Below are 26080 nucleotides of genomic sequence, written 5' to 3' on the forward strand. Positions count from 1 at the left end.
CTTAACTACTGAACCATCATCCCAGCCCTGGCTGCCTTTTTGATCACTCTCCACTTTATTTCCCGAGGCATGGTCACTCACTGAACCTGGAGCTGACTTGACTCGTCCTGAGTGTGAGCACAGAAGGTGGGGCTGCTCATCTGCTTGGCTTTTATGTGGGTGCTAAAATTTCAACACTAGTCTGCATGGTTTTACCCACTATATCTATGCTTTATGTCCAGCTCCAATTATTAGCTTCTTTTTGTATTCTCTATCTACATTCTGCTTGAAAACTGCATTGTTCCTTTCCTTCTTTTTGAAGACAGGGAGTCACTATGTTTATAGAGGGATGAGAGGTGCACACAAATATTCTTGGCTGAACAATTCTTTGTATAGCTTACCTTTTTTTCTTTTTCTTTTTCTTTTTGAGAGATGATCTCAGGAATCCTGTGTCACTTTGACCTCAACCTATGTCATTGAGAATGGCTTTGAACTCCTCTCTCTCTCAGCTGCTGGCTGTTTGCTTATAACCCTAGTGTGACTCTGATCTCTGCCTTCTATTTGCATGGTGCTATTCCCATGTGCATGCTTGTGCCCAAATTTCTCCTTTTTATGAGGACACCAGTCATATTGGATCAGAATTATCTCTAAAAAGGCCCCGTCTCCAAATATTTTCCTTCTTTTTCTAAAGTACTGGGGATTAGGACTTCAACATAAGAATTTTGGGGAGGACACTGATGTTGGGGTTCAGACCTGGGACTAGCAGCTGAGGTGCATATTTAACACACCAAAGTGGACCTGGCCTCCAAGTTCTCCCAGCATCCTTCAGTCCCTACCTGTTGAAGTGTGTCTGGCATACCCCGCTCTCTACTCTGAACTTTCCAGCCCAGGTACTGGGCTTCCCTATACAATCCAGGGGTTTTGGTTCCCTCTCTCTATCTGCGTTTGCTCTCTCCCTGCCTGCGTGCTTATGTTCTTTCTCTTCCTCTTCCTCTTCCTCTCCCTCCCTGCAGTGACTTCTCTGGTCTTGTTCCTTGGGACCAGTGAACCAGCCCAAGAGCTGCACCCAACAGACCTGTCTTTATGTTTTAATCTGACCTGGCTCATTTTGTCAGAGGAGAAAATCTATTAGCTGGTACCAGCTTTACTCTTTTTTTCCCTTAATTTCTTCTCCCTAACCCCCCACGCCACGTTTTGAGGTAGGGTCTCTCTATATGGTTCAGACAAGCCTTGAACTCACTATATAGGTCAAGTTATCCCTGAACTTGGTGGTCTTCTCGTTTCAGTCTCCTGAGTGCTAGAGTTTAAAATGTGTTCCGTACAAGGTTTGGCCAGTGGCTCAGTGGCTAAGAGTGTGAGCTGTGCCTGTAGGTGATCTGAATTTGGTTTCCAGTACAATGTTGGGCAGCTTACAGCTGCCTATACCTCCAGCTTTAGGGAGACAAGATACCCTCGTATGGCTTCCTTGTACACCTGCATACACAAAGCGTGCACAACACACACACACACACACACACACACACAAATATAAAGAAAAAAATGTTTTTCCGGAGGAGGCCAGGTGTGGTGGTGTGTACTTTTAATTTTACCCAGAGGCAGAGGTGGGCAAAAGGGTTATGATTTGGAGGCCTGCCAGGCCCTTGTTTGCATAGGTAGTTTCCCCCTAGCTAAAGCTATATAGTTGAACACTGTATAAAACAGGGGTGGGGGCAGGAGATGAATTTTAGGGAACCGAATTGTAGTTTGTCTAAATTGTCATAGGATAAAATGATTATATGAGCCAAGTAGCAACAATTGTCTCATATTGTGATAGTGCTTTTCATCTAAGCCTTTTTGTTTTGTTTTGTTTTGTTTTTTTTCGAGACAAGTTTTCTCTGTGTAGCCTTGGCTGTCTTGCACTCACTTTGTAGAGCAGGCTGGACTGGAACTCACAGCAATCCACCTGCTTCTGTCTCCCCGCAGTGCTGGGATTACAGGTGTGTGCCACCACATCTGGCTGCCTCATACTATTTTATTTTATCTTTTCAAATATCATTTTTTATTAGTTCATTCATATTACATCTCAATTGTTATCCCATCCCTTGTATCCTCCCATTCCTCCTTCCCTCTCACTTTCCCCCTACTCCCCCTCCCCTATGACTGTGACTGGGGGGGACCTCCTCCCCCTGTATATGCTCATAGGGCATCAAGTCTCTTCTTGGTAGCCTGCTATCCTTCCTCTGAGGGCCACCAAACTACTAACTGTCATACTATTTTAAAAGCAAGGAAACAAAACTTCATATTTATCCGTAAGTGATAGAATGGGAAAGCCAGGAGTCCACCCTCATCTGTATGGTAACCAGCTATCTTCCAAACTAACCCCAAATGACTCATGCCTACTGATCTTTATTTTTTTTTTAAAGATTTATTTATTTATTATTATGTATACAGTGCTGTGCCTGCATGTACACCTGCAGGCCAGAAGAGAGCATTGGATCACATTATAGATGGTGGTGAACCACCATGTGGTTGTTGGGAATTGAACTCAGGACCTCTGGAAGAGCAATCAGCACCTTTAACCTCTGAGCCATCTCTCCAGCCCCTTTATTTATTTATTTTTAATAGCTTTACTCCACATTACATAGGATGGACTTGAGTGATCAGTGAAACACTGAGTAACTGATAATGAGTTGCTGTTTACAAAAAGACATTGCAGGAGCAACATGTTGTGGGTCTTATTTGTAACATCAGCAAATGAACGAACCAACCAACCATCTCACCTAAAAAAAAAAAGGGATGAGGATTATACAAGAAGTAGGAACTTGGAAGTGCAGAATAGTCTAGAAAAAAGGGCTTTGAAATATGCTTAATGCTTCTAGATTCTGAGAGAAAGTGTCATCTTGTGGTTAAACCAAACCTTCAGAACTAGGATTTCTCCTCCCCCTCCTCCTCCTTCTCCTCCTCCTCCTCTTCCTCCTCTTCCTCCTCTTCCTCCTCCTTTTCCTCTTTTTTCTTTTTCCCCTGAGGCAAAGTTTGCCCCGTAGCTCTAGAACATACTGTGCAGACCAGAGTGGCGTTAATGTGTAGCCAGCCTTCTCCCACTTCCTGAGCGCAGGTGTGCATTGTTGTGCCTGGCTTAGGGTTCCTTTTTAGTCACTGGTTAGGGCAAGCTGAGTTGGCATTAAATAAATTAGAGGTTAAACCATGTGTTTTTGCTGACTGACGACTTGGGCTGGAGTTGGAGAAGTTAAAAAATAGAAACCAGGTTCTAGGAGGGCAAGAAAAATCCTGGCCAGTGGTAAGATGGGGTGGCAGCCTCAAGGCTGTCAAAGTGACGGGAAGGTGACATCATGGCTTCTTTATTTTTGTTCTTGCCTTTAGCTCTATGAGATCCCCTTCAGCTTTAAACTCATTGATTCAGCTTATTCCTTCTTTCAGCTCTTTCTAAATCTATTTACTCTCCTGCTCCCTTTAAAATAAGACAGACGTGGATATCAAGGAAGTTTATTCATTAATTTATTTATAGGCAGGGTTTCATTGGTCTTGGCTGGCCGTGAACTCCATATGTAGCTAAGGATGACCTTGGACTTCTGATTTCCAAGAGCTGGGATTACAGGTATGCCCCACCATGCCTGGATTAACACTTATGTTGTACTAGGAATCCAAGCCAGGGCTTGTGCATTCTAGGTCAAAGCTCTCTTCCAACTGAGCTAAGAATCTCGCGTGCGCATGTGTGTGTGTCCGTCCTTGGCTGTCTTGGAATTGGGGTTAAATGCATGTATCACCACACTTGGCAAGAATCTCTTGCCTTTGACTTTTGATAGTTATCCTTTCCATATGTCTAAGTTGGGTTTAGCACTGGACAGAAGAGACACTGTGAGTGCTATAGTGACCAGATTTAAGCTACACAGTCATTGTCACTGCCCCAGACAGAGGAAGAGCCTTCTGGAACATCTCATATCCCATGCTTATTTTATTTGTGGAGAATCTGAAGACAGCAGAGTTCAAAAGACCAGTGGTAAGAGATGTAAATCAAACAGCTACAGTCATGGGAGCACTTCTCTAGGTCTGGGTAGGTCCTTTTAAATGGGTCACCATTCCTATTAGTAAAGTGATTTGCTAGGGTTGAGATTTCCACCCATGCAAGCACAGTCCACCAGTGACTGTATTATCGCCTCCGTGAAACCCTTCCTAAGATGTGAACTGATTCTCAGCAGCTGGGGTTAGAAAGAGAGGTTGCTGGGTGTATCAACTTTTAAAAACACATTTATTTAGTGTGTATGTGCGTGGGCATGCTGTGGAAGTCCAGAGACAACTTGTGGTTCAGGAGTTTGAACTCAAAAGTCGCTAGGTTTGGCTGCAAGAGCCTTTATCCACCGAGCTTTCTTTTCAGTCCATCACTGATTTTTTAACTTTCCTTAAAACTTTTTTCAGCTGAGCCTGATGGCAGATTCCTTTAATTCCAGCACTCGGGAATCAAAGGCAGGTGGATCACTGTGAGTTTGAGGCCAACCTGGTCTACAAAGTGAATCCAGGACAGTCCAGGGTTTGATACACAGAGAAACCCTGTCTCAGAACACCGCCCCCAAACCAACAAAGAAACAAGCAACACACACACACACACACACACACACACACACACACATACACACACACCCACCCTAAACCAAAACAACAAAAACTTGTTGCTGCGCCTCCCAGAGGCCACTACAGAGAAGTGCATGAACCAACTTTTCTCAGAGACTCCCTTTTGTTTCTGTCCCCTTCTTCGTCCTTCCCGATTTGGGACAGAGCATTCCAGGCTCTTTCTGGGCATTTTTCGGAGTCTTGTCTGGCCTCATAAGACTGACTCCAGCAAGGCTCCCATAATAACTGCAGGGCTTCTGCAGAGGCTGATCACTCTCGTCTCGCGTGTTCCTCGGGATTGGGGGGGTGTCATTTCTCTGGGGGGCACACACGAGCTTTGAAAACAGCCTGGGTTGGAGTGGAAACCCACTAGAGGAGACTTGGCGTGATGTTTACGTTCCCACACTGGACAGAGGAGGGCATCCCAGGGGCTGGCTGGTAGTACGGAGGGGCGGGACCCGAGGGGGCGTGCCCTCGGGGAGGGCGGGACCCGCAGCGGTCAGGTGACAGCACGGCGGGCAGCGTAGTCTCTGGAGATCCTGCTGGAGGCAGAGGCGGTGGAGTGCGGACTGGGCGGGCCAGCTTCGCTGGGGCAGCGCGGCCGTGGGCATGGGGGGCTTGAAAGACGAACTGCTCAAAGCCATCTGGCACGCCTTCACCGCGCTGGACCTGGACCGCAGCGGCAAGGTCTCCAAGTCGCAACTCAAGGTGAGCCCCCTGCCGGCGCTTCCAGCAGGGGGAACGTGTCCGCGGGGAGGGGTGTTTGGGAATGTGGCGGGGCGGCGGTCCTCTCTCTTCTTTCTGGCCTCCGTGCGGTGCGCGGGGGCGGGCGCGCTCCTCCAGCTCCTGCCACGGCCGAGCTTTGCTGTAATGGGAGTCCGGGGACCTGCAGAGCGTCCCCTTGAGACGGGGTGTTGGGGGGTGTCCCGGGATCCTCAGCCTCGCCTCGGGGACGCGGAGCAGAGCCTCCCTGCCCGATGTGCGCAGAGGAGCGCGTGCCAAGCAGCTCGGATCTTTCTGGCTCCCTGCAAAGGCCATTGCTTTTTGCTGAGTTCTTGTTAGGGCCGCCCGGAGACCCCAGAGTATGAGGTACGCATAAAGGGACACTTGTAAGTTGAGTAAACCCCAAAGTGGCACCCAGCCAGCAGGAGTTGGCAGCTTCTTGAAAAGTCTGAAATATAGAAACGGACAAGAAGAGCCATTCACAGGCATTTTTCAAATATACGCATTTGGGATCTGAATGACTGGTTTTCTTAGCCTCTTTTGGGAAGAGGTTTCCGAAGATTGGGTTTGCTTTGTGCATTTTGTGCAGTAAATGAGGAAGTTCTTTTCAGAAGTGGCTTTTATGCCAGAAGGATTTGGCGTTCTCACTTGTTTTCCTTTTGATCTTATTCATTAAATCATAGTTTAGAAGGGCTGATGAAAATTAGCCATATACTTTTACTTTAAAAAATTAATATATAGGGGCCCCGAAGGATGGATGGCTCAGTAGAGCGACTTTGAGAGGACCAGAATTCCTAGGGGACTAGATAGAATTCTGTTCCCAGGACCCCCATGGGACAGCTCACAATTGCCTATAACTCCAGCTCCCGGGGATGCCTCTTGCGTCTGTGGGCGGGAGCACACACGTTTTCACAGGCACACATGTAATTTTAAAACGTTAATAATAGCCTTTTGGGGGTGGTGGTGGTGGTGTCGAGACAGGGTTTCTCTGTAGCCCTGGCTTGTCCTGGACTTACTTTGTAGACCAAGCTGGTCTCCATCCGCCTGCTTCTGCCTCCCGAGTTCTGGGATTACAGGGTGCACCACCGTGTCCCCCCAGCCCGCTTTTTTTTATTTTTTTATTTTTTTGATGTACAGTTTAATGAATTCTAGCACATGTAGGAAGTCACATCACCAACTAGGATTTCATCAGTTCCGTCCCACAAAGCTTTGTCATATAAACCTCATCTCCAACAGGTGGTAACCACTGATCTGTTCTAGTTTTCCTTTTCCTTTTTCTATTTTGGTTTTTCGAGACAGGGTTTCTCCATTTAGCCTTGGCTGTCCTGGATTCACTGTGTAGACCAGGCTGGCCTCAAACTCACAGCGATACCCTGCCTCTGCCTCCCGAGTGCTGGGATTAAAGGCGCGAGCCACCACGCCGGGCCCTAGCTTTCCTTTTTCTACAGTGTGATATGAATGGGATTTTCTGAAGCTGGTTTCCTTTTCTCAGATGAATGCTTTAGAAATTAACGTATCTGTTTGTATTTTTATTGCTAGGCTATTACATTGTATAGGCGAGCAATAGTTATCCATTCACCCTTTAAGATTTGTGTTGTTTCTAGTTTATTTGTGGTTAGCAATCGAGTGTATGGCCTTGTTTTTACTTTTATCTACTATTATAGTTTTTAGATAGTGTGTAGCTGGGTCTTAACTCTTTTGATATGTGTCTTAGAGTATTTAGGCCATTTACATTTAAAGTAGTAATTGATATTGTTAGATTTAGGGTTGCTGTTGTATGGTTTGGCTTCTCTTCTTTTGTTCCGTGTACTTAGAATTATTATTTTGCCACTTCAAGGAGAATGTATAAACCTTATGCCATGTGACACCTGTTACCCTTCCTGTTGCATCCTGTAGCTGTCGTGCTTATTACTCTGTATACATTGAAAAACAAATATTATTATTTTTTTTCTTTAAAATTTTTTTTAAAAGTTTGTTTATTTATTTAATGTATGAGAGTGCTTTATCTGCAGAAGAGGGCATCAGATCACATTATAGATGGTTGTGAGCCACCATGTGGTTGCTGGGAATTGAACTCAGGACCTCTGGAAGAGCAGGCGGCGCTCTTAACCAGTGAGCCATGTCTCCAGCCCCTTTTTAAAAATTTAAAAATTTAATTTAATTAATTTACTCAGATTACATCTCAGTTGTTATCCCCTCATTTGTATCTTCCCGTTCCTCCATCCCTCCGTCCCTCCCTCTTTCACCCTGGTCCCCTCTCCTAGGTCTGTGACAGAAGGGGGCCTCCTTCCCCACCATATGGTCACAGCCTATTATTCTAACTTTTAAAGAACTTAAGAAAATAGCTCATCTTTCCTACAGGTAGTCCCAGGGTACCCCTTAATTTTGTTGATATGGTAATTGAAGCCTTTTAGATGTGATTTGTCCCCAAGTTACAGTGTAAAAGCAGAAACTGGTTTAGAACCAAGATATTCACTCACTATGTATCTCTGTATCTATCTATCTATAGTTCATCTATCTATCTATCTATCTATCTATCTATCTATCTATCTATCTACTTTGAGATGGGATCTCTCTGTATAGCCCTGACTGTCCTGGAGCTCACTATGTAGACCAGGCTGTACTAGAACTTACAGAGATCCACCTGCCTCTGCCTCCCTAGTTCTGGAATAAAAGGTGTGTGCCACCATGGTGGGCAAGATTTTCACTTTTTGGGGGAGGGTGTTGAGACAGAGTTTCTCTGTGTAATAGCCCTGGCTGTCCTGGCACTCTCAGAGATCCACCTGCCTCTGCCTCCTGAATTGCTGGGATCAAAGGTATATAACACCATGCCTGGCCCAGTTTTCACTTTTTTAAGCCAGTGGTTTTTAAAATTAATTAATTAATAGTTTTGGTTTTGCTTTTTCCTCCCCCTTTCCAATTGATGGGATACAATTCTATTACTTTCTGGTGGGAGTGGCATACACCTTTAATTTCAACACTCAAGAGGCTGAGGGAGGCATATCTCTGAGTTTGAGACCAGCCTGGTCTACAAAGAAAGTCCAAGACAGCCAGTGCTACAGAGAGAAACACTGTCTCAAAAAACAAAAGCAAAATTCTGTTACTATCATTGCACTCCACTAAATTTTTGAGGAAAATAACTTGGGGAATTTTAAAATTTTAAATTTTTATTCTTTGGTTTTCAAGTCAGGGTTTCTCTATGTGGCGTGGCTGTCCTGGACTCACTTTGTAGACCAGGCTGGCCTCAAATTCACAGAGATCTGCTTGCCTCTGCCTCCAGAGTGCTGGGATTAAAGGCGTGCGCTACTGCGCCTGGCTTGAATTTTAAAATTATTACATGAAACCTCAGCTGGTTCTAGAGAACTTCCATTTATTTAATGTCTTTGTGTGTGTCTATGTGTGTGGGTGTGTGCATATCTCGGTGGCTTGTGTGTCATAGTGTGGACATGGAGATCAGAAGATAATTTTTAGGGGTCAGTTTTGTCCTTCCATTGTGTGGATTCCCAGGGTCAAGTTGAAGTCATCAGGCTTGGCAGCAGGTACCTTCTACCCACTGAGCCATCTCGCTGCCCCTTTATGGTATTATTGCCAGCAGCCTAGGCAGGAAGTGTAAAATGTCAGTTCATAGCTGTCAACCATGTGTCAGTAGCACATCTGTGGAGTTGTATTTGGCCTCTCCTGTGTCAACGTAAAAGACTTTGGATTAATCCAGTGTACACATCCTGCCAGTGTTTTTGGAACTGAAAATATTTTCATTTAAATTTCTTCTTGGTATTTGACTCCATTTCATTGGGGGAATAGTAGTGCTTTGGAATTAATGTATTTATGTATAAGTTGCCTGCTAACTTAATAAAAGGTTAGTAGTTTTTGGCTGCTAGGATTCATTTTTCCTGCATTGCAGTTGGAATCCAGTTTACTATGTGATTACTCTACCCTGGGCTATACCTCTAGTCCTATTTTTACTTTATAAAAAAAATGTGTATCTGTGTATGCACGTGTTCTTTCTTAATTTTTACAAATATTTATTTTTATGTGCATTGATCTTTTACCTATATGTATATCTGTGTGAGGATGCCAGATCCCCTGGAACTAGAGTTACAGATAGTTGTGAGCTGCCATGTGGGTGCTGGGAATTGAACCCAGGTCCTCTGGAATAACAGCCAGTGCTCTTAACCACTGAGCCATCTCTCCAGCCCCTGCATGTGTCCTTGTATGTGTGGGTGCACATGGGTACATGGTAGTTGTGGAGGACAGAGGAGAACCTCGGGCGCCATCCTTAGGAATGCCATGTGTCTCCCTCAGATGAGGTCTATCCCTGGCTTGAGTTTACCAATTAGACTAGAGTGGTTGGCTGTTGAGCCCCAAGGAATCTTCTTGTCTCCACCTTCCCAGCACTGAAATTACAAGCATCATGTTGGGTATTTTCACATAGGTGTTAGGGATTGAATTCAGGTCCCCAAACATTTTACACACACACACACACACACACACACACACACACACACACACACACACACACACCATACTTAATTACCACTTATCCCCCCTTCCCTTTTTGTAGTTTTGGAAATTGAACCCAGGGCTTACTGAATTCTAAGCATATATTTACATATATAAAAAATATGAAAAAATATGTATTTTATGTTTTTGACAGAATTTTTTTTGTTTTATTTATTTTTGGATTTTTTTTTCAAGCCAGGGTGTCTCTGTGTAACCTTGGCTGTCCTTTGTAGACCAGGCTCACCTGAACTCACAGCAGTCTACCTCCCCGAGTGCTGGGATTAAAGGCAAGCACCACTATGCCCGGTCTTGGCAGCATCTTTATATGTAGCTCTGAATGGGCTAGAACTTGCTGTGTAGACCAGGCAGGCTTCAAACTTACAGCAGTCTTCCTGCCTTCCCCTTTCAGGTCCTGAGATTACAGATGGAAACCATCTGCATGCTTGGTTTATTTTAATTTTTTTTTTCTGAGACATGGTTTCTCTTTGTGTAGCCCTGGCTTTCCTGGTACTCATTCTGTAGACTAGGAGAGCCTCAAATTCATGGTTTATCTTTTTTACTTGTTTATTCATTTAATTTATGTTTATTTATAATGCACACGCACACAAGCGTGTGTGCTATGACGCGTGGAGTTCAGTGAACAACTTGGAAGAGTCAGTTTTTTTTTCTACCATGTGGACTCTGGAGACTGAACTTGGGTCAGACTTGGCAGCAAATGCCTTTATCCGCTGGGCCATTTTGCTGGTTTACCTTTTAATTTATTTTTTAATTAAAATTTTTTATTTTTAGCTGGGCGTGGTGGCGCATGCCTTTAATCCCAGCACTTGGGAGGCAGAGGCAGGCGGATTGCTGTGAGTTCGAGGCCAGCCTGGTCTACAAAGCGAGTCCAGGACAGCCAAGGCTACACAGAGAAACCCTGTCTCGAAAAGCCAAAAAAAAAGAAAAAAGAAAAAAATTTTTATTTTTAATTACGTGTATGTGCATATGCCTTTGTGCGGCTATGTGCACATGCCTAAGGAGGCCAGAGACATCAAATCTCCTGGAACTGGAGTTACAGGTAGTTGTGTGTGGGTGTTGGGAACCAAACTCTGGTCCCCTGTAAGATCAATATATGCCCTTAACTGCAGTCATCTTTCTAGCCCTTATTTTATTTTTTGAGAGAGGTATATTTGCACCATATGTGTGTAGTGCCCTCAGTGGCCAGAAGAGGGCGTGGGGGCCCCTGGGTCTTGAGTTACAGATGATGGTGAGCCATCATTGTGGGCACTGGAAATCAAAGCTGGGTCCTCTGGAAGAACAGCCCCTTTACCAGTGCTTTTAGCTGCTGAGCCATCTCCCAGCCCACCTTTATAACTAAGACTTCTTTTTCTTTACACTTGTGTATGTGTGTGATATTTGTGTGAAATATGAAGCATGCGTGCCATGGTTGTGTCTGTGGTGTTCAGAGACGACTTTCAGGAGTGCTTGGCTCCATCTTGCTGGCCTACTTTCCTAACTTTTGGCACAGACGGATACGTTCAATAATGCAGAATGGATGTTTCGTGTGTTGGGCACTGTTCCCAGGGCAGGGAATATGGTTGTGAGACATGAGGGAAGAAGAGATAGATAAGAGCTTTTGCTAAATTTAAATTTAAATTAATTGAATTTAGTTACGAGGATGAAATCCTTAGAAAACGCCTCTTTACTCCTTCTCTCTGCCCCTGCTCATATAGACTTGCATAATTGCCCTATCCTTAAAAGACAAGAAGTCCAGCTGGGAATGGCAGCTCAGACTTGTAATCCCAACACTCGAGAGTCTGAGCAGGAACATTACTACAGGTGTGAGATAGTCTTAGCTTTATGGTGGAGCCGAAGCCACACAGCAAGACTGTTTAAAAAATCAAAACCCAGGGCCAGTGAGACGGCTCAGCTGGTAAATGTACTCGCTCCAAACTTGACAATCTGAGGTTGATCCCTGGGGCCCACATGGTGGAAGGAGAGAACTGACCGCTCATGTTGTCCACTGACCTCTACGTGCATGCAGAGGCCAGGCATGATGTGTAGAGGTAAGGATAGGAAACACAACACCAGTAGAAAGACCATTGGATAGAAGACACTCAGTTTGAAACTTAAAATCCGAAGAAAAATTTGATAATATGATGCCATTTATTTTAGTGCTGTCAGTACGACTTTTGCTGAACTTGTCAGTAAAATAAAAATATACAGGGCCTGGAGAGATGGCTCCATGGTTACAGAGCACTTACTGCTCTCGTAGAGGAGCCGGGTTCCTAACATGCACATGTCGGCTCACAGCCATTTGCAATCCCAGCCCAGGGATCTAGTGTTCTCCCCTGACCTCAGGGCCACGGCATGCACACAGGGCACACACATCACATAAAAATAAACAAATAAATATTAAAACGTGGAACACTCTGGGTGTGGTGACGCACGCCTTTAATCCCAGCACTCGGGAGGCAGAGGCAGGCCTGTGAGTTCCAGGCCAGCCTGGTCTACAAGCGAGTCCAGGGCAGTCCAGACTACACAGAGAGACCCTGTCTCAAACAAAACAAAACAAAACAAAACAAAATGAAAAGCTGTCATCATATTCTTTAGCGTTTCATTGGTTGTTCCTTGCTAAGAATTAAATGTAACGCCAGCACACAACAATGAAGGTTATTGCTTAACTATTTACGAGGAACTGTCAGAGTTCATATGTACACGTGGTATGAAGTTCATAAGACTAAAAAAAGGGCATTTACACGATGGAAAGTCTCTCCCTGCCCACACTGGTTCTCAGCCTTTATGCTCCTTCCAGACTTCACAATGTACCTTAAATTAATACTCTTATTGTTACATAGCGAGTGCTTTTTCTTAAATATAGCAAACTCTAGCGATATTTTAGCAACCACTATTATAAAGTTTAGTTTGCAATTATGGCTTCAGGGTGAATTGCATGTTAGTGCCGGCAATGGCTTAAAATAAGTGTTCTGGCTCTGCTCCTATTCTGTTCTTTTTATTTTATTTATTTATTTTTTATTTTTGGTTTTTCGAGACAGGTTCTCTCTGTGTTAGCTTTGGCTGTCTTGGGCTCACTTTGTAGATCAGGCTGGCCTCGAACTCACAGCAATCCCCCTGCTTCTGCCTCCCAAGCACTGGAATTAAAGGCGTTCGCCACCATGCCTGGCTCTGCTCTTTTTAGAAACGCTTTTTTTTGTACCTTTCTGAAGTTGAAGAGCTTGCAACTATAGTGAAGATCTAAATAAAAATCACTTTTAGAGTGACAGTGTGAGCAGTTCCATCTTATTTTTTCAATAAGAGATATTTATTCATATTCTTCCCCAGTAAGGTCTCATTTTGTAGCCCAGGCTGGCCTCAGATTCACAGCAGTGCATCTGCACCAGCCTTCCAAGGGGTGGGAGCCCAGGCTGGCCTCAGATTCACAGCAGTGCATCTGCACCAGCCTTCCAAGGGGTGGGAGCCCAGGCTGGCCTCTGATTCACAGCAATGCATCTGCACCAGCCTTCCAAGGGGTGGGAGCCCAGGCTGGCCTCAGATTCACAGCAGTGCATCTGCGCCTGCCTTCTAAGGGGTGGTAGCCCAGGCTGGCCTCTGATTCACAGCAGTGCATCTGCACCAGCCTTCCAAGGGGTGGGAGCCCAGGCTGGCCTCTGATTCACAGCAGTGCATCTGCACCAGCCTTCCAAGGGGTGGTAGCCCAGGCTGGCCTCTGATTCACAGCAATGCATCTGCACCAGCCTTCTAAGGGGTGGGACTACAGGACTGAACCATTAGGTTTGAAGGAGTTTGAGTCAGTTGTTTTTTATTCTTTATCTTGCATGTCTTTTGAATAATCCCTTGTATTTTGTTCCATGCAGGCATCTAGTTTCAAAAGTTTTTACCTGGATTGTTAAAGTAATTGAGCAAGGCGAAAGTGATCAGTTAAAGACCTAAAGGAAGCAAATTGCAGTAAATGCCTTTTTTGTGTGAAACTCTGAACACAAAGCTGTGCATTAAGTCTCATGTTCTTGGCATGAATAGCATCGTGTTCCTGATCCTGCTGCCTGTGTTTCTGTTAACCACTGTGGTGAAAGCACTTTATGTTGGGCAACCAAAAAAAAAAAAAAAAAAAAATCTAATTTTAAAAAGCAAGGTTAGGGGACTGGAATCATAAGGGAGCCTACTAAAAGTTGTTGAGAGCCAGCACGGTGGCAATCCCTGTCTGTAACTATAAGCACTCCAGGCTTCAGACAGGAGGACTGAGGATGAGAAGACAGGTGTGCATTATGGGGCAAGACCTCAAAGAAAAAAGTCTCTGCGACTAGTTGTAATATTTTACCAAAATGAAAGAGTAAAGAAAGGAAAGTCTCTACATAAAGAGAACATCAAATGGTTCCAAGTCTTAAAGTGGGTAGGAGTGAGTTACAAGTTATTTCTGTTTTCCAGTCTTTGCTAGAAAATTTTCATTGTGATATCTTGGAAATTTAGTGTTTAAAAAAATACATGTGGGGGCTGGAGAAGGGTATGTGATGCTTCCTTTTGCCTCTAGGGGCAGCAGGCACAAACATGGCACACATATGCATATGCATGTAAAACACTGATGTACACAGAATAAATCTTTTGTTTGTTTTTTTGAGACAGGATTTCTTTTTTTAAAAAATATTTATTTTATTTATTATGTATGCAGTGTTTGCCTGCATGTGTGCCTGCCTGCCAGAAGAGGGCACCAGATCGCATTATAGATGGTTATGAGCCACTATGTGGTGCTGGGAATTGAACTCAGGACCTTTGGAAGAGGAGTCAAATCAGTGAGTGCTCTTAGCCTCTGAGCCATCTCTCCAGCCCTGAGACAGGATTTCTTTTTGTAGCCCTGGCTGTCCTGGAACTTGCTCTGTAGACAAAAAAAAAACAAATCTTTTTAAAAAGATGGATGTAAGTTTACATCTTATCTATTTTTGGTGTTGTCAGTTCACCTTAGCCCATCTTTTCTGATCTTAAAACTCAAAGTTTTCAGGCTGGGCAGAGGTGGCTCACACCTTTAATCTCACACTCAGGAGACAGAGGCAGTTTTGAGGCCAGTCTGGCCTACAGAGTAAGTTCCAGGATAGGCAGGGCTACTCTGACTCAAAAAACCAAAACCAACCAACCACCACCACCAAAACCCCTCAGAGCTTACAACCGTCCTGGGCTCTGCTTCCTGTTTCCTTCGGGTCTCACCACAGTCCCACAGGGGCACAGTGACGAAGCTGGAGCTGCCGGCTTTCTAAGCTAGCCACCCCTGGACATGTGCTTCTCATTCTGTGCAGTGGGGGAATGTTCAGGACCTTTCTCCTGTCAGGGATAAGTGGAAGATCTCTTTCTCATGTCACTTCCTTTTCACAACAGAAATGTAGCCTGTGCCTCAGAATCTTTTACTTCTTCTCGTCACACTTTTTTTTTTTTTTTTAAAGACAAAGTCTCATACTCTTTGTCTGGCCAAAGTCCGTTGTGGCCTGGAACTTACTGTGTAGCCCACATTGGTCTAAAACTCAAGGTGATCCTCTTCAGCCTCTTCAGTGCTGGGAGATTATAGTAGTGAGCCATCATGTCTGACTTAACCCTCCCCTAAAATGGGGTTCTCATTGTTTTGCCCAGGCTGGCCTAGAACTCATGGATTCACAGGACCACTCCCCTCCCCCCACCTCTGACACCTGGATGCTGGGACTAGTGAGCTTTATCATGTATTCACAGTCTCTTTCTTTCTTTCTTTCTCCTTTTGGTTTTTTTGAGACAGGGTTTTGCTGTGTAAAAGCACTGGCTGTCCTGGACTCGCTTTGTAGACCAGGCTGGCCTCAAACTCACCGAGATACGCCTGCCTCTGCCTCCTGAGTGCTGGGATTAAAGGCGTGCGCCACCACACCAGGCCACAGTCCCTTTCCAAGTCCACTTGACACTGCAGTTCTCAGCAGTTGATAGGAAAAGCGTTTAAGAGGAAATCTGCATGTGTTAAAATTCTTACAGGAAGAGGACACGTGGAACACATTTCCAGGCCTCCTGTGTCTTTTGTCTCTTTAGGAATAATTATCTTTGTCACATTTGATTTGGATTAGAAGACTGGTATCTGTGTGCATGGTGGACCAGCCAGAAATGACACTAGATAATAAAAAAAGCTATTCTGGAGCTAGGGAGTGTGTGATTTAGTGGGTATATTTGCCTCTTAGTTTCAAACTCCTACCCCCTCACCAAGAACAAAGCAAAACAAAACAGTTCTGGTGGACTGTAGAGACAGCATTGGAAATGACCGCATTTCACTGGATTGTGGAAAGAGGGCTACAGTCTGCCCTTAAAGGAGCATGGCGCCCACAGTTCGTCCTGACCGTAGGATGGCTGTTATACCTGAGGTCTTGGTGAGAGACTGAGAACTGCTGTTTTATACACACTTGGGTAGATGGACTGGATTAAAAACTTGCGGTCCTGTACTTGGGTGGTTTGGGGATGTTTTCTGTTAACTGACTTTTCATATGTTGATTTTGTGGATGGAGGTGGTATGTGCATGTATTGGCATGTACACGGAGGTCAGAGGACAACTTTTGGGAGCTGGTTCTCCTGCCACCGTGTGGGTTCTGGGATGGAGCTCAGGTGTGAAGCTTGGCATCCAGCACCTTAGCCGTGGGGCCGGGTCTCCAGCCCCTGCTTCTGTATTTTATCTGTTAAATGGGAAGATTAAGATGTAGGCTACTTCTCCCTCTCTCCTGCCCCCTTTCCTTGGATTTTACTTTCTATGGCTTCTGCTACTTGTGATCAGTCATAGCCTAAAATATCAAATGGAAAATTCCAGAAACAAACAGTTCACAAGTTTTAAATAACTTACTATAGTGTGTTGCTTTAATTGTTCATTTATTATTATTATTATATTTTAAGTTATTGTTAACCTTTTGCTGGGCTTAATTTATACATTGAATTTTATGGTGGATACATAAAGTACATATGGTATACGTGGGGCTTGGTACTATTTGTAGTTTCATTCATTTTGGGGAGCTGTTGGAATGTGTCTCCTCTCAATACGGATAGAAGCCATATTGCAGGCACTACAGAGAGTCAGGAGGGAGAAGAGAAGACAGCAGAGGTAGGCCTCAGACTTGCGGTCTTGGTTGTCACTTGCCTGTGCACTGTGCCTTCAGGGGTTTCTCCTGGAGAAGGGGGCACCAGGCTGAGCTGCCGAATTCCTCTCCTACTACAGAGCCCTCCGCCACACTCTTCCTTAGACGTCTGTACTTGAGGTCTGTCCCACCCATGTGGCGTCACCCCCAGGGCATCAGGCATGCAAGGCATGACTTACACTCTTGGCAGTCCTCCTGCCTCAGCCTCCCCAGTATCTGAATTACAACATATACAACCCCTCCGAAACAACAAACAACAAAGCAGGAAGCGATTCAGAGGATGACCTCCGTGCAATAGTCATAGCTTAGGGTCTCTCTCTCTCTCTCTCTCTCTCTCTCTCTCTCTTTTTTTAAGATTAAAAAAAAAAATATTTATTACATACACAATGTTCTGCTTGCACATCAGACGAGGGCAGCAGATCTCATTATAGATGGTTGGTGAGCACCATGTGGTTGCTGGGAATTGAGCTCAAGACCTCTGGAAAAGCAGACAGTGCTCTTAACCTCTGAGCCATCTCTCCAGCCCTAGGGTCTCTTTTTTAAGACAGGGTCTCACAAGGTAGCCCTGGCTGGCCTGGAACTCAGACATCTGCCTCTGGCTTCTCGGTGTCGGGATTAAAGGTGCGTGCCACCACACCCAGCTAAATCTCCGTAACAAACCGTGTTTAACAAGTTCTTACAGAGACAGGTGAGGGCTGGGGAAATGGCTCAGTGGGAGAAGGTGCTTGCTGCCAACCCTGACGACCTGAGTTCAGTCTCTGGGATGCTCGCTGGGACACACATGATGGGAAGGAGAGGGCTTATGCCCAAAAGCTGACCTCTGACCTCCAGGCTTCCACGGTGGCAGGCACACACATGCCTTCCCTCCTCTCGGTAATTACTAAAATGTAGAGAGCAATGTGATGGGTCAGTGACGATGCTGCCAAGCCTGACAGTCTGTGTGTTCTCTGCGACCCACGTGGTGGGAGAAGAGAAGCAGCCCCTGCAGGTTGTCCTCTGCCTTCCCTGTGGGCTGTGACACTCACACCCTCTGCCCCTGTCCCCGCCCCAACACACACACACACACACACACACAAATAATGTAATAAAAACTTTAAATGTAGAGAGATGATAAAATGTACCAAAACTCACATTTAACTCTATGCACCACGTGTCCAGTCTTAAACTGAACTTAGAAAATCTTTTCAGTCTTCAGTTTCCTAGCTTTCTCTCCATGCCCATTGCTCGTTTTCCAATTGTATGTTCCTTTTTGTTTTTGTTTTTCCTCAGAGTGGTTTGGATACTGTGGTATTACCCTTTTTGTTTGCTTGGGTATCTCTCTCTCTCTTTATTTTGGATTTTGGAGACAGGTTTCTCTGTGCAGCCTTAGCTATCCTGGAACTTACTCTGTAGACCAGGCTGGCCTTGAACTCACAGAGATCCTCCTGCCTCTGCCTTGTGGCACCAATACCTAGCAAAGATTTTTTTTTTTTTTTGAAACAGGGTGTCTATGGTAGCCTTGGATGTCCTGGACTTGCTTTGTAGAGCAGGCTGGCCCCAAACTTACAGAGATCTGTCTGCCTCTGCTTTCCCAGTGTTGGGATTAAAGATGTGTGCCACCACGCCTGGCTGGGTATCTTTTTTCTGACATAGAAAAATTTAAATTTATGAGATGAAATTTACTAGTGGTTTTCTGGGGGATTGTTGGTTTAGTTGATGAATTTACCAAAAAATTAAAGGCTTTCCGTGAGACTGTTATTCATAGTTCAGTGGTGCATATTCCATGGCTAATATCAAGGCATGGTTTGGGGATAGGTACCTTCCTTACTGTGTCTCTCAGGTGGTGCTTCTGCTGGGTCATCCCCTTTGGGGTGGGGCTTCTTATGGCTCCTCCCTTGGGGGGTGGGGCTTCTGCTGGCCCCTCCCTTGGGCGCATGTTGGCTATTCTCTAGCGCACAGAAGAAAGCAGCAGTAAGCTGAGCTCTCCTCCTCAGCTGCAGATAGGGATCTAAGAGCCCACTGGCGCGGGGCACAGAGTAAGTGCTGCGAAGTACTTCACTGGGCAGGGTGTGCTGCTGACGAGTTCTTACCCGTGCTGGAGGAGGTGGGTGGGTTGACGGCTTGTTTCTGGTGTAGGTCACCACCGTGGCACAGCTGGGAGACTTGGGCTCCAGTCCCTTTTTTGTTGTACCTCACTGGATGACCTAGGTCAAGTCTTGAGTCTAGACTTTTTTTAATCTATGATATAAAGAAATAGAAAGCTGCCGGGCGTGGTGGCGCACGCCTTTAATCCCAGCACTTGGGAGGCAGAGGCAGGCGGATCGCTGTGAGTTCGAGGCCAGCCTGGTCTACAAAGTGAGTCCAGGACAGCCAAGGCTACATAGAGAGACCCTGTCACCAAAAAAACAAAAACAAAAACAAAAACAAAAAAAAAAAAAAAAAAAAAAAAGAAATAGAAAGCTGAACGTGGTGGCTTGCACCTGGGATGCCGGCACTTAAGAAGCTGAGGCAGCAGGATTGCCATTAGTTCAAGGTCACTCGAAGTCAAAGCAAACCAAAGCAGAAAGGGAGAGTGGACTTTTAAATTGACTGTCATCATTATTAAAATATTAATTGTTAGCCCGGTGTGGTGGTGTGTATCTTTAATCCCAGTACTCAGGAGGCAGAGGCAGGGGGATTTCTGTAAGTTTGAGGCCAGCCTGTTCTGCAAAGTGAATCCAGGACAACCAGGGCTCTATTACACAAAGAAACCCTACCTGAAACAAACAGGCAAAGAGAGAAAGAAAGGAAGGAAGGAAGGAAGGAAGAAAGAGAGAGAGAAAGAAAGCCAAAATTGTTTTACTATTAAGGGAAGGTTTAGAGTCATTCAGTTGTCATTGAAAACACCTGGATATTGCTCATCATGTGCCATGGTATGCGGTGCACTGAGGCATGGTTCTGCTTGCAGAATGTCTCATCTTGTGGGGGAATCCTTGTGCAGTGGGGTAGTGCAAGAGTTACAGATGCTTGGGATACCCAGCTCGGGAAGAGACTTTGGTTTTGGAGTTCAGGAAGAGCTTCGGTAGAAATGGAGGCGGATGGACCTTACTCCGGGGAACCCAGGAGAGAGGAGAGCTGCAGGGTTTGCCTGAGAGCTAGTGAGTGAACTTGCTTGGCTGGGTTTGTAGTTTGTGCAAAGGCCCAGGAAAAGCTAAGGCTGGTAAAGGTAAACTGAGCTGGCTTGTGGGCAGACTTATCTGGAACTTGGGTACTTTGCTGGCTTCTAATCCTGTAAGCAGATGGTGGTCTTCAGACAATGGAAGGTAAGTAGCACCTGAAGATTTATTTGGTAACAGTGTCTAGGATGGTAATTGATTATAGTTGGACTGAGTGTTTTTGTTTTTTGATTTTTGAGGCTGAATAAAATGAAGATAATTTAAGAGATGCAGGCAAGACTAAGCAGGAGGAAAGGCTGTTGGCAGAAGGGGAGCGTGACTCCATGTGGAAAGGGGGCGGGGCTTCCAGTAGACAATGGCATGGTGGGAACAGGAAGCTGGTCACTCTGGCTCATTGTTAGGAAGAACTTTCTGGTAAGCTGCCATTAGCTTGAAATTTTATAACCGAGACAGGAATTTTTCGTGTTTTTAAAAAGATCACCCATTATGAATTACAGTTCTGCAATCGCGCCAGTTCAGACAAGTGTCTGGAGCAGAGATCCCCGCCCCCTTCCTCAGCCCTGAATCTTGCCCATTGCGCACGTCCTGTAAGGGGAAGCCGCGTGAGCCGGGGGAGGGGTCGCTACGTCTTTGGGAGGGAGGAGGGTGAGCATTCAACATTTAGCATGTGTGCTCTGGTGGATGTATGCATGAGTGCGCGTGTGCATGTGTGTGTGTGTTAAAACTCTGTTTAGTTGCTCACCATCCTTAGTTTCATTTTTTTGATAGCTGGGGCAAACACTTAGAAGGACAAACGCAGGCCACGCACAGCGGCTACTCACTCAAGGGGCTCAATCAGTCGCCTCAGAGCAGAGCCTCAGCAGAGCTGGGCCTACAGAGATGAGTTTCTGGCATGGATGTGGATATTTTCTTGTGTAACAATGATTTATTCTTCAGACTCGGGGGCTGAGAGCAAAGTTGCTTAGCAATCATGTGGGTGCTGAAAGAATGGCCTTTGGAGGCATTCGAAGTGGGATAAATTCAGCTTTTCAGACAGCTTGCAAAGACTCCTGTTAGGGTAGCCCCTGGCAGTCCTTCTACAAATTAGGGACTTGTAGTCTTTTTTTGCTTCTGATTGCTTTTGTTTGATCTGTTTTTCCGCTTTCTCATGTGGAGAAAGGGCTAAGGCTTCTGGGAGTGGTTTCCTCATAGGCCTGTGCAGGGAGAAGAGGGTTTCCATATAGAGACTGTTTCTCTGGGTTTGTATTAATTGCCCACCACCGCGGTTTGGCTTAGCTCTGCTGAGTGCCAGTCGTCTTCCTGGGCCCTGGGGAGCTGACTGGGGAGCTGACTAAGGGAGCAGTAGCTCAGCCCTGCAGCCCAGACACAGCATCATATGGCTTTGGAGTTATCTTTTCATAGAGAAGCCTGCCCAGCAAGGAAAAAAGAGCGGAAGAGAGCAGCGTCACGGCGTGCAGGCTCATCTACACACTTAAACACTGCCATCTGTAAAGACAGCTCTGGTCCTTACTTCCTTGCAGTATTTAAAGTAAACGGGTGGGTGGTGTGCAGCCACTCTCAAAAGCCCAGGTTGCTGTGGAGGTTTATGGAACTTTCCAATCTCTTTGTTTGTTTTTCTCAGGATAGGGTTTCTCTGTGTAGCCCTGGCTGTCCTGGAACTCACTCTTTAGACCAGGCTGGCCTCAAACTCAGAGATCCTCCTGCCTCTGCCTCCCTAAGTGCTGGCATTAAAGGTGTGCAGCACAACTTTTCAAATTAAAAAAAAAATTATTTTTGTTTTATGTACATTGGTGTTTTGCCTGCATGTATGCCTGTGTTAGGGTGTCAGATTTTGGAGTTATAGACAGTTGTGAGCCACCACGTGGTTGCTGGGAATTGAACCCGGGTCCTTTGGAAGAGCAGTCAGTGCTCTTAACCACTGAGCCATCTCTCCAGCCCCCAGCTTTCCAATCTTTTACTAGCGTGTATTTTTGGCATCAGAATTTTCCCTTTTCCCCTTTTTTGTTTTAATAATATAAAGTGTATATGTGTGTGTACATGCATGTGTGTATCCATGGGTGTAGAGGCCAAAGGGGAGCCTCTGGTGTCATCTTGAGGAGTGTTGTTTATCTCTTTTGAGACAGTCTCTCATTGTCCTGGTGCTCACCAATTAGGCTTGACTGGCTGGCCAGCGAGCCCCAAGGATTTCTGCCGTCTGCCTCCGCAGTGCTGGGATTACAAATTCAAGGATCTGGTGATAGCGCTCAGGTCTCATTCCTGAGAAGCAAGTCAGCTTAGTGATGGAATAACACTCTAAGCCTTAAATTTTGATTTCTTTATAGTTTTTGAAATTTAAAAACAAAACCAAAAATGAGATATTGTCTAGACCATCTCCCCTCCCAGAACAGGGTTTCTCTGTGTGGCCTTGGCTGTCCTAGACTTGCTTTGTAGACCAGGCTGGCCTTGAACTCACAGAGATCTGCCTGCCTCTGCCTCCCGAGTGCTGGGATTAAAGGCGTGCGCCACTGTGCCTGGATGAAGACTGCTTTTTCTAAACCTTATTATATAATTGAAAAACAAAACAAAACAAAACAATGGGGCTGGAGAGATGGCTCAGCGGTTAAAAGCACTGTCTGCTCTTCCAGAGGTCCTGAGTTAAATTCCCAGCACCCACATGGTAGCTCATAACCATCTATAATGAGATCTGGTGCCCTTTTCTGGCAGACAGGCACACACGCAGGCAGGACATTGCATACATAATAAATAAATCTTACAAAAAAAGAGAACTATAATAAAACTGAACCATTGATCTAAATTAGTTTTTTTCCCCCCAGAATTAATTTATGGGTTTGGGTTAACAATTAATCATTGGGGTTTTTTCCTTCCAAAGTTTAGACTAAGCCTAGCTCTTCATTTTTTATTGAGGGTACTGAGACCAAAATACCCATATCATCCTAAGGCCTCCACAGAGCTGTCACTGTAGAATGATTTACGTATGGAAAGGTTGTTAATAAAACTATCAAAGTAGTGGGAGCTAAATACACTGTCCTTGCCTCTACTAAGAGCTATTCAGTATAGAAATCTTCCTCCCTTCCTCCCTCCCTCCCTTCCCTCCTTCCTTCCTTCCTTCCTTCCATTTTAAAATAGGGTGAACAGATTTATTAGGGAATGTGAGAACTCTTGAGTGTGGGAGGGGTTCTATGGGAGGAACACCCAGGAATAGCATTCATTTAGAGAACTGAAAAATCAAGTTTATTACTAGACAGTGCTGGACGAGGGATTATGAAACCTGGTTCTGGTCTCAGCTCTGTTTACTAACCTTAGCCAAGAAAATCCAGTTTAATCTATTTGAGCGAGTACATCCTGCTTTTGTTTGTTTGTTTGTTTGTTTTTCGAGACAAGGTTTCTCTGTGTAGCCTTGGCTGTCCTGAACTTGCTCTGTAGACCAGGCTGGCCTCGAACTCACAACGATCCACCTGCCTCTGCCTCTCGAGTGCTGGGATTGCAGGCGTGCGCCACCACTGCCCCCGGTTTACATCTTGCTCATAAGACAAAAAGAATGGTGGGTGTCCAGGGTCCATGGCAGGGCTTTCCGTGGGCTCTTAAGCACTGCCTGGCTTTTTATTTCTAATTTTTTTTTATTTAAAGGAGCTGCTCTGAATCCTTGTTTTCTGGCCCTGGCCTCCCATCAACCAAATTCATTCCCTCACAGTTGTTAGTTTCTCATGTGTTCCTTCAGAATTCCTTATTTTTTCCTCCTATTTCATTTATCTTGTGACACTTGAATACTCTTTCCTTTTTAAAAACATGGCTTATTTTGGGATTATTTTCATATTAGTATACAGTGAGCTTCATCATTATTTTGACGTTTATAGACATACCATAATTTAACCAGTGGTTGGGGATTTTTACTTGGTAAAGTCCCAAGTGATTTTTATGTTTGAATGGTCTTTGAACCTGATATGGGAACTTTTCTCTGCCATTTTAAAGCACTTTACAGTCTTGAAATCGATTCTTACAAAACTTTTTTGGGGTAATTTAGGATATACTTGTTAGGTGGAAGAAATACTATGTTTAGGATTTTGCTGACTGGTGTGCAAGGCGGCATGAAATCCCCACTGTGTTCCTCTTAGAGGCCCCAGTGTCCAGTACAGGGCGGGAGGGGCCCAGCCTGCTTCGTAGGGCTGGTAAAGTGTTCATTGCTGCAGTTAGGACTGTTCGTACATTGACTTCCTTAAAACTGACAGAGCGCGTACAGAAGGACCTCCACACAGATGATGCTTTGAGAAGCAAAACCAGTAGAGAAAGAAGATATGCAAATGTTCTTTTTATAGATTAAAACTTTTAATCTTAAAAAAATCCTAACTGACAGCTGGGCATGGTGGGGCATGCCTTTAATCCCAGCACTCAGGGAGGCAGAGGTAGGCGGATCTCTGTGAGTTCGAGGCCAGTCTACAAAGTGAGTCCAGGACAGCCGAGGCTACACAGAGAGACCCTGTCTCAAAAAACCAAAAACCAAACCAAAAAAACCTTAAAAAAAAAAAAAATCTAGCTGAAATAGGTGTGTGTGAAAGGTGACTTCCTTAATAAAATTGAAGGTATAGATGACTGTGCACTGTGCGTGGTTGCCCCCGCTCCCCGGGGTTTCTCTGTGTGGCCCTGGCTGTGCTGTAACTCACTATGGAGCAATATACCTGCCTCAGAGACTGAAGGGTTATAAGCGTTCCACCACACCCAGCAAGTGTGCATGTTTAGTTTTTTGGGTTTTTTTTCATGTTGGCTTTTTTGTTTTGTTTTTTTCAGACAGGGTTTCTCTGTGTAGCCTTGAGTGTCCTGGACTTACTTTGTAGACCAGGCTGCCTTGAGCTCAGAGTTCCACCTGCCTCTTTGCCTCCCAGAGTGCTGGGATTACAGATACGCTGTGACTGTCTTGTGTCTTTATACTGATGCCAACCTTAGCCTGAAGTCATAAAAATGTGGAGATATTACTATACTTAGAGATTAACAATTAATACTTGATATATTTATATATTAATGTGGTCCTTTATATGGGAAAAATTAAGTCCAGAGCAGTTGTATCTTGTCCAGGTCAAATGCCTTCTCCAAAATGCTTTACAGTATTTTGCCAGGTTCTTTCTGTAAGCAAGTTCTGATAGCCAAGCTGCTTGACAAGAGGAAAAGTTTAATTCTGAACACATTCTATTGCCCCTGTCCCCTTTTTCTCCTCAACATGGGCTAGTTAATAAAAATCAACAAGGAGTTTATTCTCTGAGCTTGCATGGAGCCTGGCCCATACTGAGCAGGTAACATACAGAAAGGAATGGAAAGAGCTCCATGGGTGAGGCGTACAGTGCCTGAGGCAGACCCTGTATTTGCTAGATTGTTCTCATCGTCTCCTGCTCAGGGCAGGGAGCACTGTTGTGTTCATGCAGTTACGACGCTATGCAGTGGTAAGTGGGCGTGTACACACAGTTATGGCGCTATGCAGTGGTAAGTGGGCGTCTTCACAGTGTTTTTTTTATCCCTCCTCTTAGGTCCTTTCCCACAACCTGTGCACGGTGCTGAAGGTCCCACACGACCCCGTGGCCCTTGAGGAACACTTCAGAGACGATGATGAGGGGCCCGTCTCCAATCAGGGCTACATGCCATATTTAAACAAGTTCATTCTGGAAAAGGTATGATGATGCTAACCTTTCGCACCTACAGCTTTGCTTGGCTTGTGTGCACCAGCTGGGCCAAGGCAGTCCTTCCTGGTGAGTGCATAAGAAAATGGGTTTGAACCGGGTGGGGGCGCCACGCACCTCTAGTCCCGGCACTCAGGAGGCCGGGGCAGGGGGATCTCTGAGTTCCAAAACAGCCAAGGCTACACAGAGAAACCCTGCCTCAAAAAACAATAACAAAAACCAAACAAATGAAAAAGAAGCTGGGTGCAGAGGCCTCCTCAGGAGAGAGGAAGGAGTGAGGCTGGAGTTTCTGCTCCTCCCTTTCCTCCTCACAGTCTGACATCTGACACCTCCAGCTCAGTTCCTTCTTTGAAATTAAAAA

General features: G+C 45.2%; 1 protein-coding gene across 1 annotated transcript in view; it reads left to right on the forward strand.

The window, feature by feature from the left end:
• Nucleotides 1–5094: 5094 nt before the first annotated feature.
• Swap70 (switching B cell complex subunit SWAP70) overlaps nucleotides 5095–26080 on the forward strand; it is a 64486-nt gene continuing 43500 nt past the window's right edge. The window contains exons 1-2 of the mRNA XM_051149216.1: nucleotides 5095–5292; nucleotides 25570–25710. Coding sequence (XP_051005173.1) covers nucleotides 5194–5292; nucleotides 25570–25710 — 240 coding nt within the window. The 5' untranslated portion in view covers nucleotides 5095–5193. The remainder of the gene's footprint in view (nucleotides 5293–25569; nucleotides 25711–26080) is intronic.

This window comes from Acomys russatus, chromosome 7 (genome assembly GCF_903995435.1).
Source record: "Acomys russatus chromosome 7, mAcoRus1.1, whole genome shotgun sequence".
NCBI classification, from domain to species: Eukaryota; Metazoa; Chordata; class Mammalia; order Rodentia; family Muridae; genus Acomys; species Acomys russatus.